This window comes from Psammomys obesus, unplaced genomic scaffold (assembly GCF_907164565.1).
Source record: "Psammomys obesus unplaced genomic scaffold, mPsaObe1.curated_primary_1811, whole genome shotgun sequence".
In the NCBI taxonomy this organism is placed as follows: domain Eukaryota; kingdom Metazoa; phylum Chordata; class Mammalia; order Rodentia; family Muridae; genus Psammomys; species Psammomys obesus.
Genome location: NW_026596101.1, coordinates 1278666 through 1296442, shown reverse-complemented (window position 1 = coordinate 1296442; position 17777 = coordinate 1278666). Strand labels below are relative to the sequence as shown.

The window sequence follows — 17777 nt, the reverse complement described above, 5'->3', positions numbered from 1 at the left end:
TCTATCTATCTATCTATCTATCTATCTATCTATCTATCTATCTATCTATCTATCTATGGCATAGCCACAGTGCACATGTTAATGTCACATGGCAATTTTCTCTTTTGTTTTGTTGGTTTTTGTTTGTTTGTTTTTTGTTTTTCAAGACAGGGTTTCTCTGTGTAGCCTTAGCTGTCCCAGACTAACTTTGTAGACCAGGCTGGCCTTGAACTCATAGAGATCCACCTACCTCTGCTTCCCCAAGTGCTGGGATCACAGGCATGAGCCACCATGCCCAGCTTGTTTCGCTCTTCCTATGTGAGTCTTAGGGGTGCAACTAAGGTCATCAGGCTTGACAATAGATGCCTTTACCCCACAGAGCCATCTCTCAACCCAAAAACTGTCTTCTTTTTAAAAATTTGCTTTTATTACTTTTTCAAATTTTTATTTTATGTGCATTTGTGTATTGCCTGCATGTATGTGTGTGTTGGGGTATCAGAGCCCCTGGAACTGGAATTACAGACAGTTGTGAGCTGCTATGTGGGTGCTGGGAATTGAACCCAGGTCCTCTAGAAGACCAGCCAGTGCTCTTAATCATTGAGCCACTCTCCAGCTCCCAAATTTTTTATTTAAAAATATTTTAAATTTATTTTTTTAGTCAATTTGTGTGTGTTTTGCCTACATATATACATACAGACATACATCGTGTGTATGTATATGGTAATCTTGAAGGCCAGCAGAGGCCATCATATTCCCGGGAACTGGAGTTACAGGTGGTTGTGAGCTGCTGTGTGGGTGCTGGGAACTCTGGTCCTCTGCAAGAGCCATCTCTTTAAACACTGAGCCATCTCTCCAGCCTCCCAAACTATCACCTTTTGACCTATGCATGATCACCACACCCAAAGTCATATTCTTGAAATGTGAGCCCTGTTTAAAATACTGCTGTGAACCAGACATGGTAGCTGTCATTTGAGTGAGGTATCTCCTATAAGTCTTAGATATTTGAGTACATGGTCCCCATTTTGGTGAGTTTGGAGAGGACTATGGAGTGTGGCCTTGATGAAGAAAGTATGTCACCAATGGTGGGGTTTGAAGGTGTGAAAAGGTTCATGCCATTCCTAGGGTGTTCTGTGTCCAGCTTGCAGTTTAAGATCTAAGTTCTCAGATACTGCTCCAGACACTTGCCACCAGCTACTTCCACTCCACCACCGTGTGCTCTAACCTTCCAGAAAACTCTTTCTTCCACAAGTTGCCTTGATCACACTGTATTATCACAGCAATAGAGAAGTAACTAATACAGCTTACAAGCTGAGATAGGAAGCCGGCTTTGAGTTCAGTGTAGCCCAGGTTACACATCAGGACCCTGTCTCAAGAACAATCCCTGCCATGGGTGGTGGCGCACAGCTTTAATTTCTATACTCCGTGCTCCCGATCAGCCTGGTCCACTTAGTTCAGGCCACCCAGGGACACAGGTAGACCTGCTCTACACACCCACATAATTAAGCAACCTCCCACTCTGAGCTTTTCAGACCCTTGTTGACTCCCAGGTTCGTATCTGACCCCTCCACACCTCACAGGTCATGCTTCAACTTTCCTATACTGATTTCAGTCTCCCGGGGATAGAACCCACCCACCTGCCTTTCAAGCTGTCTTCTCTCCCATCCTGGCCTGCCTGGCTCTCGTTCCCACATGGTACAACTTTCATCCTGATACAGTCATTCTACCAGAAGCCGTGTGAGGTGCCTCCCCTAAGAGCACCCACAAAGACCTGGCAGTTAGCAGGTTCTGCCATACTTTGTTTTACTTATCTCCACATTCAGATACGGTCTTTGAAAGAGTCTTTGTGTGCGGAGTGTGCTCCACTGTGCTGGTGCACCCAGTTCCCTAATCACCTTACCACACCTGGAATGTACTTATTCTCGTCTCTTCAGCGTGGACTTTGATCTTCTTCCCTTGTGTCAGTGTTGTTCTAGAAAGAGGTAACCTGACTTCTCCAAGTCCCCACAGGCATGAGAGTAGAAAGCCGGTTGCTGTAGCCGGAGTTCTGTGTGCACAGTCAAGGCTGAGCCACCAGGACTGTGCACAGACTGCCACTGTGGCTGTCTCCTTTTGCCTTGTCACAGAACCTCCATTTCATTTGGGTTGGCAACATGCCCGGTTAATGTTTCCAGCTTCTTTCGGTTACTTGTACCAGGTGACTCAGTTCGGTAGCATTTCCAGGTGGCTTCAAGTAGCTCATAGACCAAATGACTAGAGCACCAGCAGCCACCTTAGGCTATGAGATATTTTTTTAATTAATTTATTTTCTTTCTTTCTTTCTTTCTTTCTTTCTTTCTTTCTTTCTTTCTTTCTTTCTTTCCTTCCTTCCTTCTTTCCTTTCTTTCTTTCTTTCCTTCTTTCTTTCTTTCTTTCTTTCCTTCTTTCAATGTGGTGGTAACAGAAAGTGTCATTAAGTCACACTGAACATTAGAACTTCATGAATGTGCAGCCATTCCCACCCATGGGGCCCTGGGTCATGATTCAGGAGCATCAGCCAGCATGGGTGATATAAACTGTGTTTTTATTTGAACATCATTCCACCTGCACTGAAGCTCAAATCCAGCAGCAGCAGAAGGGGTTGGGACCAAAAGAAATGTTACCAAATTGGACAATGAACATCGAGGACACATTCAGACAGAACTTACTAATGGGGCGTAGACAACACCAAGCTACCCTAACACACAGCACAGGTCTTGCAGAGCTGCCAGCTCCTGTTCTCCTCTCAGGAAAACTCCAGTCCCACCCAAAAGCTAGCTCTGAGCCAGACAAGAACCCACAGAAGCCCCTTGTGCTAGAAGGAGCCCAGCCCCTCCAAAAAGAGGGTTTCCTTTTTTCGGTGCACACCAGAGGCTGGAGCAGGTAGGGCTAGTGCCCTCTGTGCTCAAGTGGGACTCTTTTAAAACAGTCCTGAACTCCTCACAGAGCACCATCTGCAAACCATCACCTTGGCTCTTGCAGGCCACAGAAAGATGCTCATCTTGCCCCACATGCTCGTGCCTTTGGGAAAGCTTTCCTCCATAGCTCTGGTCCTTAGGGGAGAGCATTCTACTTCCCAGGGTCCCAAGGACTAGTCTAAACAGTGCTTTGGACCAGCGACTGGACCACATTGAGATTATAGCTCCTTTCTCCACCCTCTGCCAGGAGCAAAGAAAGCCACAAACACCAAACACCAGCCCATCCAGCTTCCTCAGGACTTTCAGGGACCCAAAGCCAGGATGCTCTTGGTTGGGGATCAGAAACAGAGACATTGATCTCCATAGCTCATTCTTTCCCAAAGGCTAATGCCAGCTCACCTGGCCTAATTGTACCATGTCAGCTGCCAGGAGGTGGGTGGGAGCCTCAGCTGAGTTACTGGCCAGAGCATCCATTCTCTCTGTCTCTGTAAGTCTTCAAGACCACACTTTGGTCCCCACTCCACCTCTCTTCTGTCCCTATGCTGCCCTGGGGCTCCTGCAGACTGCAGACTTCAACCCACTGGCCTGAAACTCCACGCTGCACCTCCCAAGTGCAGGGCAACACAAAGGAATGTGTTTCCTTCCTCCGAAGCAGCCTGATTGCTGCACTTCTACCATCCCTTATATGTACGAACACACTCCTTTACAAAGGAACAGAGCTGCTTGGACCACAGACCTCCAGCCACTTGGCCTCCTATGGGTCAATTCTAACCTGCCCACCAAAGCACAAGGAACCCCTTGGGCAGCAGGTGTCCTTAGGGGAACAGATTCTTCAAGCACCCACGTGGCTGCTCTCCTCAAACTCTGGTGTTTCTTCTTCACCCTCCTACTGCCTTCTTTCTTCTTATTCTTCCTTACAGCAAATCACACCTGCTTTGGCTGCCCATCCATGGAAGCCCCTTTCCAATTCTTCACTTTTCCTTCTCCATCACTGCATGCGTCTCTCCAGATCCCTCCTGGAACTCTCTCTCTCTCTCCCTCCCTCCCACTGTCCCTCCCTCAACATGCCTGTCTCCTGTTTCCTCTTTGCTTCTATGGCTCTGCTCCTGCCTCGTTCCCAATCAGCCACCCACTCCCGGCCCTTTTCATCACTACCTGACCCCCCTCCTCTGGTTTGAATCTGAAGAACTGACTCCCGCTCTCTTCCCCCTCAAACAAGGCTCCCCAGCCCTCCCTGTCCATTCCCAGTTTCCTGGCCACCTGCTGAAGATGGCTCCAGTGCTGTGGCTCCAGGAAGGGACCAGGCGGGGGACAAGTGTGGGGCTATACAAGGGCAGTGGTCAAAGCTTGGGAGAAGGTGTCTGCCCTGGAGGAGATATGGGGAAAGGTGGATTTGGGGCCTGGAGAGTTCCAGGTGTCAGGAATCCTGCCAAGAACCAGCATCAGATTCCAGTTAGGGTTCTGATGAGGCAGGCTTAGGTCATGGGTCTTGCCCTGGAGTCCTAACTCTCAGCTCTAAGTCCTATGAAAATGAACACAAGGACAACAGATTCATGGACTAGCCACTCTTCCAACTGCAGCTGAGGTCCACATCATACACAGAAGTGACAAGCCTCCTGTAGAGCCTCTAGGGGGCACACACTCCTCCACACAGGGACCAAGCAGCAGGTGACCCAGGAGACATGGTGTTAGATAAAGGTAGTCCGCCCCACCCTCTCCACAGGGGACTGAAGGCTTGTCCATGACTAGATGGCTCTGCCACCAGTTAGGTAACCAAGGATGGTTAAAAAAAAAAAAATCACCTGGAATCTCCCTCATTTTCTCTCTGCTGAGGGGGAGGGAGTAGCCCCTACGGTGGGAGAAAAAGAGAGAGCTTCTCATCTGCCCTTCCCTAGCACACACGCACACACACTCGAACACACACTCGAGCGTGCGCACACACACACACATACACACACTCACACACATACACACACACACACACACCTCAGCTCCAAGCACTGCCCATGAGGTTGCAGACCCTGGGCATATCACAAGGCGAGAAGTGGGCAAGGAGAAGAAAGAGGCAGGGACTGGGTAACAGGGTCTGGGCTGGGGACAGGGGTACCCTGTTCAGAGGTGACCTGCAAGTTCAAGTTAGGCAGAAAAGTATCAAAGACACAAGACAGTCTCTGCCTTTGGCAGATATCCGGGGTGTAGGAAGCATGAGAAGGGGAGAAGTTTCCTCTAACCCCGCCTCTGTGCCTCTCTCCACAGCCGCCAACCCTGACGGTGGGCCCGAGAAGTCTATGATGTACAAAACAGGCCTGGGTCATGGGTCATGGGTCGTGAGTCCAGTCACTGGTGAGCTATCCCAGTGGAGAAGAGGCCAAGCCAGCCCCAGGCTGGGGAGCTGCAGCTGCTGAGAATAGCTGCCCCTCCCACAGCCTCCAGAGCCCGTGTCTCCCCTCAGACTCTGAGCTAAGGAGGGACTACCAGCAGCAGAAAGGAAGACCCTGTGCTTTCTCCCTCAGCAAGGCTCAGATTCCTTTGAGAGCTGGGTGCAGGCTTGAATTTGGGAGTCAGAGGAGGCCCCGTCGGGGGGGCTGGTGGCACCTGGAGCTTTGTGGCAGATGTGGTGGGACCATCATCAGCAAATAAAAATAAAGTAGGAAAGAGTCTGGCCCTCCTGGGGCAGTGTCTTGAATAAGTCTCTTTAGGAGACCGGGACTGAGGAGGCAAGGACGCAGCAGGTTGCCCTCCAGACTTGAAGGGGTCCGAGGAGATTGCACAGCAGGTCCTCCTTCCCCTGGAATTCCTCAGGGACCTCCAGATAGTCTACATGGGAGAGAAAGAAACCAAGGGACCAGAGAGGGAGACCCAGGCTCCCTCAGGTCAAATGGAGGCAGGGCCGGAGTCAGGCTCTCTCAGGATCTCAAGTGCCTCTGCCTTCTGCCAGGCTGCCACCCAACCCTGCCTCTCTTCGGAGTCTGGAGGTTCATGTGCAGTCAGTCCGAGATTTGGGTCTGGAGCTTGAACGCAGGAATGGGAGGGCAGCAGACGGAATATGCCGAGGTCAGGCCAACTCCTGAGCTACAATCCTGGCTTTCAGGGTCCCTGTGTATGAGCAACGGGACATGGCAGGACTCCCCATCCAGAGACGTCGCCTCCAGGCCGCAACACAGAACTTACTGTAGTGCCCACGAAATCTGTGGGAGGAAGGGAGAGGGGGAAGAGGGAGGAAGAGAGAGAGAGTCAGGGAGGGAGAGAATGTTAGAGTCTGTTAGGTCAGAGCTGTCTCCTTAGCCACTACCCACAAGCAAGTTGTTGGCCGGCAGGTCAACCCTGAGCACACCATTTAACCTGTGAGCTGCCATGTGTGAAATAAAGACAACCCTCCTACTTCTGAAGGGTCAGAGATGCCATGCAAACTTGGCACACGGTAAATGGTGGTGGCTTGGTTTATTTTCACTTTGGCTCAGAACTGACCCGTAGCATCTACCTTCATCCACCGGTGAAGGATGGAGATCTCTTGGCATTGAAGGAAGCAGACCAGAGTTCTATGGGGGTGGGGGTGGCGTTGTTTGAAAATCTTTTGTAACCTAGGCTGTCTTTGAACTTACAAGGTAGCAGAGCCTAGCTTTGATCTCCTGATTCTCCTGCCTATGCCTCCAGACTATGAAGATCACAGGTGTAACACCAGCATGACTGGCCTCCCACATCGCTCTAGCAGTGAGCTGTGGCTGGGCCAGCTGGCTCACATCTTAGTTGCATGCTCAAGAGGCTGAGGGAGAAGGCTTGCCACAGGTTTGGGGACAGCCTGGGATACATAGTGAGTCCCAGTGTATCTTACTCTACACAGTAAAGCCATGTCTTAGAAGTGACTGAACTTGTGAGGGAGCCCCTCTGGAGAAAGGAGAGAGACATGGCGGCGTGTAATCATCGCTGCTGGTTAAATCCATCCAGGCTTCTGAGAAGCCACAAATAGGTTTGGTCTTGCACTTCTGAAAATTGCCACCAGGGGGCAGGTCCTGCCCTCAAACCAAGACCAAAAAAAAAAAAGCCCCAAAACAAAAAAACTACAGGATTGGAGGGTTCTGTGGGAGGTTTTAAGGTCTGATTGGCAGAGGCGTGTCCCAGGATTGTAATAAAATGGGACAGGAAACCAGAGGGAGGAGCTGGCACAAACCTGTAATCCCAGCACTCAGGGAGGCAGAGGCAGGCGGATCTCTGTGAGTTCGAGGACACTCAAGGCTACAGAAAGCGGCCCTATCTGGAAAAACAAACGAAAAGAAAAGGGGTGTGGTGGTGGGGCAGACAGAAAATGTCTAGCCTTGGGCTGAGACAGTGACTGCGAGGAGGAGACTTGGCTCTTGAACCTGCGCTCAGGTCCTGACTGCAGCACTTCGAGGGTTTTGGCCCTGGCTCTCCGCCCGCCCCCGACCTTGTTCTCATCTGTAAAACAGTTCATAATCTCTGCCTGCGGAGGCCTGTGAGGACTGAGAGCTTGGAGCATTCCCCCAAGCCACTGTGCAGGCCCAAACTCTCCCCTTGCACGACAGTCTCCGGAGACGGTTCTGTTCTCATCACCCTGGTTTTATCAAGTGTGGGAGACTGAAATTCGAGGTCAAGTAATTTCTAGGCTAAACCTGCTTCCATTATAAGCTGTGCTCATCATCCAAGACTTCAAGCACAACACTGAGGCCTCCTGCCAGATGCCTGGATACACAGCTGTGGACATTATCTCATCTAATGCCACGGTCGTGAGCGGAGACCCCTAAGAAATGACTATAATGAATCTGGACATTATATTTTACTTCTGAAGACCCCCAAGAAAACCCTTGTGCGTGTGTGTGTGTGTGTGTGTGTGTGTGTGTGAAGTCAGAAAATTGAGGTCCACTGTAGCACTATCAGGAATCCTCAGCTCTTCTCAAGTAGGGTGAAGAATTAAATAAGCCATCATTCAATCTGTGTGACATGTGTAGTGGTTACCTCTGAGATTCTGGCTTTCTGTGCAAATTGTGTCTTGTTTAAGACAGGATCTTGATATGTGGCTCAGGCTGGCCATGAACTCATAATCCTCCTATGCCAGCCACAGGAGAGCAGGGATTATGTGGGTATGTATGACTAGAGTTGTTTAGTTTTTTTTTTAATGAAATGAAATTTATTGTTTATGCTTGTGTGTGAGGGCGGGGTGTGTGTGTGAGATCAGAGTACAGCCTGTGGGAGTCCGTTCTTGTCTTCTATAGTGGGTTCTGGGTATCAAACTCAGTTATCAGACCTCTGTAGCAAGCCATCTTGATGGCCCTAAATTGTTAAATTGTTTCTTTGTTGTATTTTGCTGTTATTTAATATACACAACATGTAATATACCAACTGTACAGCATGGTGTAATAAATTGTGAATGGCACCATTTGAAGCTGTAACTACTGAAAATTTGCATATACTAACAAGACCCAATCTCCTGCCCCAGATTTCTCCCCTTCAGCCCCAGCCTCAGCTAACTGCCCTCCTAGCTTCTGTATTTCTCAATTTTAAAGCTATCATTATTTTTTTATGTATGTATCTCTGTGTTAGTGTGTTCAGATAGACACCTGTGGTAGCCAAAAGAGGGCTCTGGCTCCCCAGGCTCTGGAGTCACAGGCAGTTGTGATGGATGCTGGGAACCAAACTCAGGTCCTCTAGAAGAACTGCAAGTGCTTTGAACTGCTAAGCTATCTCCCAAGCCCCATTATTTCTTTGTTTTTAATAAATACTAAATATATTGATTATACATTTAAACATATTATTAAGTATATATATAAATTAAATATATAATAGATTTAAATATATAACATATTTGTGTATATTTAAATATACATTAAACCTGGTGTGTTGCTGTAGGCCTGTAACCTCAACACTTGAAGATGAAGGTTATCTTTGGCTAAAGAGTGAGTTAAAGAACAGCTTCAACTATGTGAGATGCTGTCTAAAAAACAACAACAAATGTGTCGAGGATGGTGGCTCAAGCTTCAATCCAATACTTCAGAGGTTATGGCAGGAGGAGTGCTGGCTCTTTCAAGCCAGCCTAGAATAGAGTAAGAAGCTATCTCCATTTTTATTTTAATTTTGTTTAAAAATTAAAATAAATGTGTTTAAGCCACACATTCTTTACATTTGCTTAGCTTGGGGCTTAATAAACACACTTCTCTGTCACTTCTGAACTTAACTCTTCCCTCTCCACGAGCTGTTTCTTAGGCGCCCCATCCCCTCACTTCACAGCCTGGGGCATGGGATGATGAGACCCCACAACCTTTGAACCTCAGCTCCCGTTGTCTAATTATTTTCAGGCCCTCTCCTATTCTCCTCCTTCCCTCCCTCCATCCCTCCTTCTCTCCCTCCATCCCTCCTTCTTTCCCTCCCTCCCTTTTTGTCTCTCTCTCTCTGCCTGTCTGTCTCTGTCTCCCTGTCTCTCTGCCCCCCCCCCACCATGTGGGTTCTGGGGATCAAAATCAGGTCATAAGCTTGACAAGCAAGTACCTCTACCTGTTGAGCCATCTTAATGGTCCCTGTGTGTAACTTTTAAAAATCATTTTCTAACTTTTATTTTAAGTGTGTGGGTGTTTTTGCTTGAGTGTGTATGTACACCAAGTATCGGTGCCAGAGGAGGCCAGAAGAGGGCGTTGAATCCCCTGGAACTAGAGTTAAAAGTGGTCTTGTGTCTTCCTGTGGGTGTTAGGAATCAGGCCGGGTCCTCTACAAGGGCAATCAGTGGCCTCAACGGCCAAGCCATCTCTCTATCTCCCTGTGTGCACTTTTTGCTTTCCTGCTTTTGTTTTATATGCAGCTGTCCTGCCCCTCTGCCCCCGCAGCCCTCGAGCCCACACACTTGCCTTTGCTCTCCTGTTTGAGCTCCTCCTGCAGCAGGTCCGTCTGCCGGTTGCCCAGCACGAAGGCGAGGAAGGACAGGATGAGTGCGTTGAGGATGCCGATGATGGCCAGAATGTACGCCCAGCGCACCGAACAGTCTCCAAGGGAGTACTTCCCCGTCCTGGCCCCGCACATGTCCCGGATGGTCTCAGCGTCCCAGCCATCAGGGAAGATCATGCAGCCCAAGACGAGGCACAGGGCTGGGCATCGGGAGCGGAACCCACACGGAGGTCGGGTCAGGAAGAAAGAGAAGGGCATTATTACTTCCTAGAAGCGAGGGGGTGGGGTGGGGATTGAGTCCTGAGAATTCCCCCAGCCCCATCTAGCAACCTGAACACGTGGTAACTAACTACTTTTCCTGCGTTGGGACTTGGACATTGACCCAAAGAAACAGAAACTGGAACCCCGGACCTCTTCTGCTTCACCCTGCCTTCAAGGAATAAGGAAATTCCAAAGCATGGCCACGCCCCCTAACGTCCTCTGGTTCCTCTTATTCTCCCCCATCCTCACCACTTCAATTTTTGTGAGTTTGGCTTTGGTTTGGTTTTTCTTTTGTTGTTCATTCGACAGAGGTTCACTGACAACCACTATGCGTCCCTTTAAAGACGCTAGCAAACAAACTGAACAGGGTGAGAGTAGGGTTTTCCCGCAGTATCTCCACTCCAGCTGTGACTGGGAAGTGGGAGGTGCCCGGCTCATGCCTTCTGTGGAATGGGAACTGTGGTGCTTTAGAGACATTTAGCAGGGTGCCAACTCAGGCAATCTTTGTTGAGCCTACTGTGTGTCAGGCACTAGTTCGGAGCTCACGGAGGCAGTTGGATCTATGTCTCATGGAGCTTGAATGGGAAAGAGGAAGATTGCAGTACAGGCTTAAGGACTCAAATGCTGGCACAGCTCTTCCTTACGTTTTTGAGCCTCAATTCCTTTATCTTTGTGCCTCTGTTTCCAAATCTGTAAAATGGGGGTGGTTAAGAGTATCACCAAAGGGTTGTAAAGACGACAGGGGGCCTCAAAGTGCTTTGCAGAGTAACGTTCTTATAATGTTAGGTGTTGACATCAAAACTAGTCTTAACAAACACTTGCTGATCTTGAAGAGGATCTGCGTTCAGTTCCCAGCACCCACATGGCAGTTCACAACTGTCTTATTACAGCAGTTCCCGGAGATCTGACACCCTCTTCTGGCCTCTGTAGGCACTGCACACACACAGAACACATACATACATGTAGGCAAAACACTCATACACATGAAAGAAAATAATTCAAGGTTATCTTCATCTACACAGTTACAAAGGCAGTTTGGCCAACATGACACCATCTCAAAAAGCAAGCAAGCAAAATGAAAGCCCTAGTCATAACAAAAAATAATAATTACCCAAATAAAGAAATAAAGCAAAAGGTTTAGGTAAGGTGAGCTAGATAAAGGTGGAAAGGACAGATCAGGATGACCCAGTAAAAATAGTCCCCTCATCCAATCTACCCTCTTGGGTTGAGCTACCGAACTCTCCCAATGCCAGCCTAGGCTAGGGGGTGGGTGGTACCACAAGCCTGAGCCAGCCTTTGGGAACAGTGGCTGACTGTGAGAGTACCACAGGGCCCCACAGCAGGCCAATCAGAGGGACCAGGTTCCAGAGGCCAGTGGGAAGTTTGCTCAGTCCCACTGGTGTCTTAATGTCTGCAGCTTGCACAGAACCGTTTGAGCTGTGTGACCCTTGAGTTCTCCAGGCCCAGGAGCTCAACCTGAATATCAGATGACAGCATTGACAACGTTGGTTCCGATGTCCTCAGTTCTGCTCACTATGTGTAACTCATCCAGTCCCCAGGGTGGGAGAGGGGCAAGGGCTTTGACACTCCCCCACCCTATCTCCGGCATGAGGGAGTGCTCCCTAAGCCCCAGGATCCTCCTCCAGAGTTCGGCAATTTGAATTCCATCCCGCACCCATCCTCCAAGCCTGATGTAATGTCCCCGATGGCATTGTCACCAGTCTCTCATTCTACCGGGCTGCCTTCGGTCTCCAAGACAGTACTCCCCCTAGATGGGCCCAGCTCTGCAGTAGACACAAACCAGAAGAGCTAGAGAATTAGACAGCATGAAGATGCACCTTGGTGCACAGATAGAGAAGCGAGCACAGAGCCTCCTCCCCACCCCAGGGGGAACAGGAGATGGGGGTTAACCCTGGGAGCTTCAGGGACCCAGGGCCACTTAAGTTCTAGTATTAGACTTTATGGAAACCAAAATATAGGCATGGGATAAAGCCCCGGGGCGCGCTATCATTGGCATGGAGGGAGGAGTAAGAGGAGGAAAAAGAGAAGGAAAGGGAGGAGGAGACTTCAATGCCCGTCTCCCTGTATGCCCTTGATTTGACTCCTCATCCCTGGGCTCAGACTCTTCAGCAAAAGGCAGGATTGAGATTAGAAACCGGCAGGCGTGGGGGGGGGAAATGGGGGAACAAACATACACAGCATCCCGTCAGCTGCTACCCAGCCCTCCTTTCCCTAGGTGCCCGAGTGGCTGGCCTCACTGTAGTCTGTTTTTGCTAGCTCCTGGTGCATCCTCGTCTCCATGGAAACTGCTCTTGTATCCCAGAGCTCTAGCTTCCTCCCCCTTCCCAACGCGGGCACTGAGACCTCAGTGAGATTTTTTTCCCTGTGCTTGCTCTCTCTCTCTCTCTCTCTCTCTCTCTCTCTCTCTCCCTCCCTCCCTCCTCACACACACACACACTTCCCTCTCATTTCTCTCAACTGGTCTCCCTCTTTTCCTCTTTCCGTCTGCCTTTCCCTTCATCTTTTCTTTCCTTCTCTCTCCTATCCTTCCCTCATTATGCTCAAGCCTGAGCTTCAACCCTCCTTTCTTCCTTTTCATTAACATTTGACCCCTCTATTCATTCCTTTTTCTTCCATCTCTGCATCTACCCCTCATCCTGTTCTCCCCCCCCCATGTGTGTGTGTGTGTGTGTGTGTGTGTGTGTGCCTCTGCCTTTTCCCTTGAACATCTCACAAGTAAATTCCCAGGATCCTTGACCCACACTGGGTGCCTAAGAGCAGTGTGTCATAGACACAGGCAAGCGTGATGTCTATCTTCAGCACAAAAGAGGCGTAAAATCAAGTCATCCCACTGGTTGTCATGTATGGGAAGACCTGTCTCAAAGGAAACAGGCTGGGAGCAGCCGGAGCAGAGGCCAGAGCAGGAGGGGCAGCTGGAGAATGCTGAGACAACCTCCCTGGCTCGTTGGCTCTGCAGAGCTCCGATGGTGGATGTGGGGCCTCAGGGGCTTCTCTAGAAATGGGAGAGAAGCTGAAGCCATTCCACTCAAGAAAAACCAGGCTGAGATGGGAGGGAGAGGAGTGACCAGAAAAGGTCAGCCTCACCCAAGTGCCCCAAGCATGGGGGATGTCATGCCACAGACAAGGCAGGCTTCAGCATTCTCACCGGCTGGATGAGGACACTGAGGCTGAGGTCTGGGGACTCTGAGTCTCTTTTGGAAGCCAAGAAATGGTCGAAGCATCAGCTGCTTCTGAGTCTGATACTCAGGTGGGGGGCGAAGTGTGCCACAGTTCTCAACCAGAAAGCCTAGAGACTTTGGGGCGGGGCCTACCCTGTCTACCCTGGGATGCTTAGCTTCATCCATGGCCTCCACCCACCAGATCACAGGAGCAAAGACATCCTGTTGCTTTAAAAATCCCTCCAAACATTTGGCAAGCATCACCTGAGAGTGAGGATTGCTTACTAAAAGCTACTGGTATAGAGGCAGGGGTCCTGGGAGTCAGCATTTCCACTGATTGACCCTATAGTCTAGGGTACTAGTGCTGCAGGCAGCCAGGAGGTGTTGTGACAAATTTAGATTGATAGTATCAGACTGGGGTAGAGCTCAGTGGGAGAGTGCTTGCATAAGGCCCCAAGTTCAGTGCCTAGTACTGCAATATAATAATAATAATAATAATAATAATAATAATAATAATAATAATAATCTGCTAATAAATTGCCTTTAACAATAATATTGAAGGTGGGTATGATGGCCTACACTTATAGTCCCAGCATTAGGGACAGCTTGGGAGGCTCATGAGTACAAGGCCAGCCTAGACTACATAGCAAGACCTTGTATCCAAAGATAAATAAACAGCACTAAACATTTAACTATAGGCCAGGGTGCTGAGCTCCTACATTTTTTTTTTCACCATTTCGTTTAATCCCATAAAAAAAAAAAATAATGGCCCACTAGATGGTTTCACGGGTAAAGGGGCTTCCTGTGCAAGTCCGATGACCCGGTTTCAATCCCCAGAACCCATGTAAAGACAGAAGAGAAAATGACTCAACAAAGTTGTTCTCTGATCTGCACTTGCGGTCTGTGACATGTGTGCTCACATGTACCCGTCACGGGCACACACAATAATAATACATACATCTTTTTTTTAATCTATGAGGTTGACAGAAGCGTCACCCCATGACATAAGCGTCATGTTATATTTTAAACATGTGTATATTTTAAACATGTTTTTGTTTTAATCCCAGGTGTGGGATGTGGGACTGATTCAGATGGTCCACAGCAGCAAACTATTTGCCTCGTGCAGGCTCTGAGAGGAGCAATCTGCCAGCTGCAGATAGTTTAAATTGGAGGACTCTGGAGAGAGAATAAATGCCAGGGCCCAGAGAGTGTGGGGAGTAGCTCCGAGAAAGAACGGGCTGCTGCTGCTGCTGCTGCTGCTGCTGCTGCTTCCCCCCTGCAGCTCCTGTTGCTGTTGATGCAGTAAGACAAGAAGTGGGAGATCTCCAGAAATGAGGACTGGGCTGGCTCCAAGGAACCCGACGACCCTAATCAGCAGAAAGCAGTTAAGAGAACTGTACCCCCTCTCCCACTAACCCTTTCTCTCTCCTACCTGGTGTTGGGGTATTAGAAGAGATTGGGATGGAGTAGGGAGAAAGAGATATAAAAAATGTAAATAAAAGAGTTTTTAAAAAGGGTGCCAACAACCCCCACTTACAGATGAGAGACTGAGCCTCCGAGGGACACAGCAGGGAAGTGGCAAAGCCTGAATTCAAGCCCAGACAGGTACTTCCTGTTTACCTTTGGACAGACTCCTTTACATTTTTTAATTAATTAATTTACTGTGTGTGAGTGTTTTGCCTGCATATACATATATGCACCATTTGTGTACCTGGAACTGGATTACAGATGGTTGTGAGCCACTATGAGTGTGCTGAGACCTGGACCCAGGTTCTCTTCAAGAGCAGCCAGAGCTCTTAACCACTTTGACATCTCTCCAGTCCCTTGGCTATACTTCCTGTTCCCCTTTCTTCATGCTTTTCTCCATCCATCCTGATGCACGGAATACAAATGGGAGGGCAAGGGATCTTGCAATCACTTTTAACAATGGAAATAATGGTCACATCCTAGGAGTAGTGGGGCAGAAAGCTGGAAGTCAGTAATGACTTCAGGGGCTAAGGTGCTGGTTCAGGATTACCTAATTCTTGGACATTTGTTTTATCTAAAAGTCTAGAATTAGCGCTGGAGAGATGGCTCAGCAGTTAAGAGAACTCGCTGCTCTTTCAGAGGACCAGAGTTTGGTTCTCAGCACCCACAATGGGCGCTTACAACAGTCCATAACTCCGGCTCCACGGTTTGGATCCAGCTCTTCTATCTTCTGTGGGTACCCTACACAGACACACGCGCACACACGAGTGAAAATACAAGTTTCTGAAAGAAGTGAGACTAAAAGCTTAGATTTTTTTTTTTTTTTTTTTTTTTTTGAGACAGGGTCCTGGATTTATTCTGTAGCCTAGGCTGGCCTCAAACACATGGAGATCTGCCTACCTCTGCCTCCAAGAGTGCTGGATTACAGGCGTGTGCCACCACACCTGGTAAAACTTAGATTATTAAACCATAATTATTTAGGGTTTTCCAATTTATATACAAGGTTAGTTCTGGCAAATATAAAATGTTCTTTTTAACTTTTTATCATTTATATTTTTTATTTATTTGCCCGTCTTCAAGACCGGGTTTCTTTGTGTAGCACTGTCTGTCCTGGAACTAGCTCTGTAGACCAGGTTGTCCTCAAACTCACAGAGGAGTGGGACACCACCTCTTGACCGTTGTTGTTTATTAAGGGGGAAATTTTTAACTGTATGCCACTGAGGAAGTCCCTTCACCTCTCAGAACCTCAGTTTTGTGATCCTACGAATGGTGGCATCTACTTCTCAAAGCTGCAAAGTAGACTGAATGTTTGCCAACATCAATATGGTGTTCACACTTTTGAAGGTGCTTACCCCTAAATCCACTTATATTTGTTTTCTTGAAGCTGCATCTAGCTGCAAGGAAGGCTGGAAATTTTTTCTCTTTTACTCTCTTTCTCCCCCATTTTGTACATATCTCTGCCCTGTACATGTACAGAAAAGAGTGAATACAATGGGTTGATTGCCCAGCAATTTTTACAACACAGGTGTGAACGTATCTATTACAAAGGAACTTGGTATATGAATTACAGAATACCCATGCCATAGAATATTACTAATTCAATTTGCTCTTCTGCTTCTACTTCTTGATACAGGGGCTTAAATAACCGTTTGTTGTTGTTGTTGTTGTTGTTGTATGTTTTTTTAATTAGATGGTGATGGCACACGCCTTTAATTCCAGCACTAAGGAAGCAGAGGCAGATGGATATCTGTGAGCTTCTGGCCAGCCTGGTCTACAGAGTAAGTTTCTGGACAGTGCAGGCTACACAGAAAAGCCCTGTCTTGAAAAACCATGAAACAGACAACAGACAAAAACAAAAGAGAACAAATGTTTTAGACCAGGCATGTAGCCCGGTGGTAGAGTTGCTTAGCAAGTGCGAATCTTGGGTTCAGTCCGGAGCGCTGCAATCTGGAGAAATCTTTGTTTCTTTTCTAGTCTCTGTTGCTGCTACAGCTTTCGCTGTTAGCTCTTTTGCTCACAGATCTTGTTGTGTTTTCATGAAATTAAAAATATTTCACAGTCCCTGCGATTTGTTCTTTGATCTGTTTATTAATCTACATGTTGCTTGATATGGCATCGTCTGTTGAGTTTGAGGCTAGCCTGGTCAACTTAGCAAGTTTCAGGAGCCTAGCCTGGGCTATATGGTAAGACCCTGTCTTTTATAATAAAAGAAAAAAAAAAAAAAAAAAAAAAAAGCTCAAAGTTCTCTGATAGCCAAATGTCATCACACCTTCCAGCTTCCTTTCTGTTACTCTGATTTAAGTCTGAGTGCAGACAGGTTGTGGCTTCTAGCTTGTAATTGTAACAGTGTGGTTTGGGGTCCAGAATGTTCCATGTGGGCTTGAGAAAATGGCGTTCCCAGTGGCTGTTGAATGCACCAGCTACTGGATCAAGTCAGTGATTCTATTGCCGAGTCGGTCATGTCCTGAGTGACTTTCTGGCAGTTGTATTTCTTTTGGTCATTGTTGTGTTTCAAAATAAGGTCTTACGTAGCACAGGCTGGCCTCAGACTTGCTATGTAGCCAAGGAGGGGCCTGAACTCCTAATCCTCCTGCCTCCACCTCCCAACTGCTGTCACTACAGGCATGCAACACCAAGCCTGTGTCATCTGTTTACTGTTAATTCACGTTTCCTTATAGTTGAAGTGGTTTCTTGATAGACAACATACAGGTGAGTCGTTTTTGTTTTTGTTTTTCCATCCATTCTGATGATAGCTTTCACTGGCACACTTAGCCTGTGGCACGCAGGGGATTGCTGATGTGGCTGGACTCACCTATGTTTCTCACTCCTTCCTATTTGTTGCCCTTGTTATTTATTCTTTTTTGGGGGAGAAGGGAGACTCGAGACAGTGTTTCTTTGTGTAACAGCCCTGGCTGTCCTGGACTGCTTTGTAGACCAGGCTGGCCTGGAACTCATGGAGAACCCCCTGCCTCTGCCTCCCGAGTGCTGGGATTAAAGGCGTGTACCACCACGCTTGGCTTTTATTCTTTCTTTCTTTCTTTCTTTCTTTCTTTCTTTCTTTCTTTCTTTC

General features: G+C 48.0%; 1 protein-coding gene across 1 annotated transcript in view; it reads right to left on the bottom strand.

Moving 5' to 3' along the window:
• Window positions 1-4471: 4471 nt before the first annotated feature.
• The window catches only part of Lhfpl4 (LHFPL tetraspan subfamily member 4), a 24828-nt gene continuing 11522 nt past the window's right edge, over window positions 4472-17777 (bottom strand). The window contains exons 3-4 of the mRNA XM_055628554.1: window positions 9764-10000; window positions 4472-6100 (exon numbers count right to left, since the gene is read on the bottom strand). Of these exons, the coding sequence (XP_055484529.1) occupies window positions 6000-6100; window positions 9764-10000 (338 nt within the window). The 3' untranslated portion in view covers window positions 4472-5999. The remainder of the gene's footprint in view (window positions 6101-9763; window positions 10001-17777) is intronic.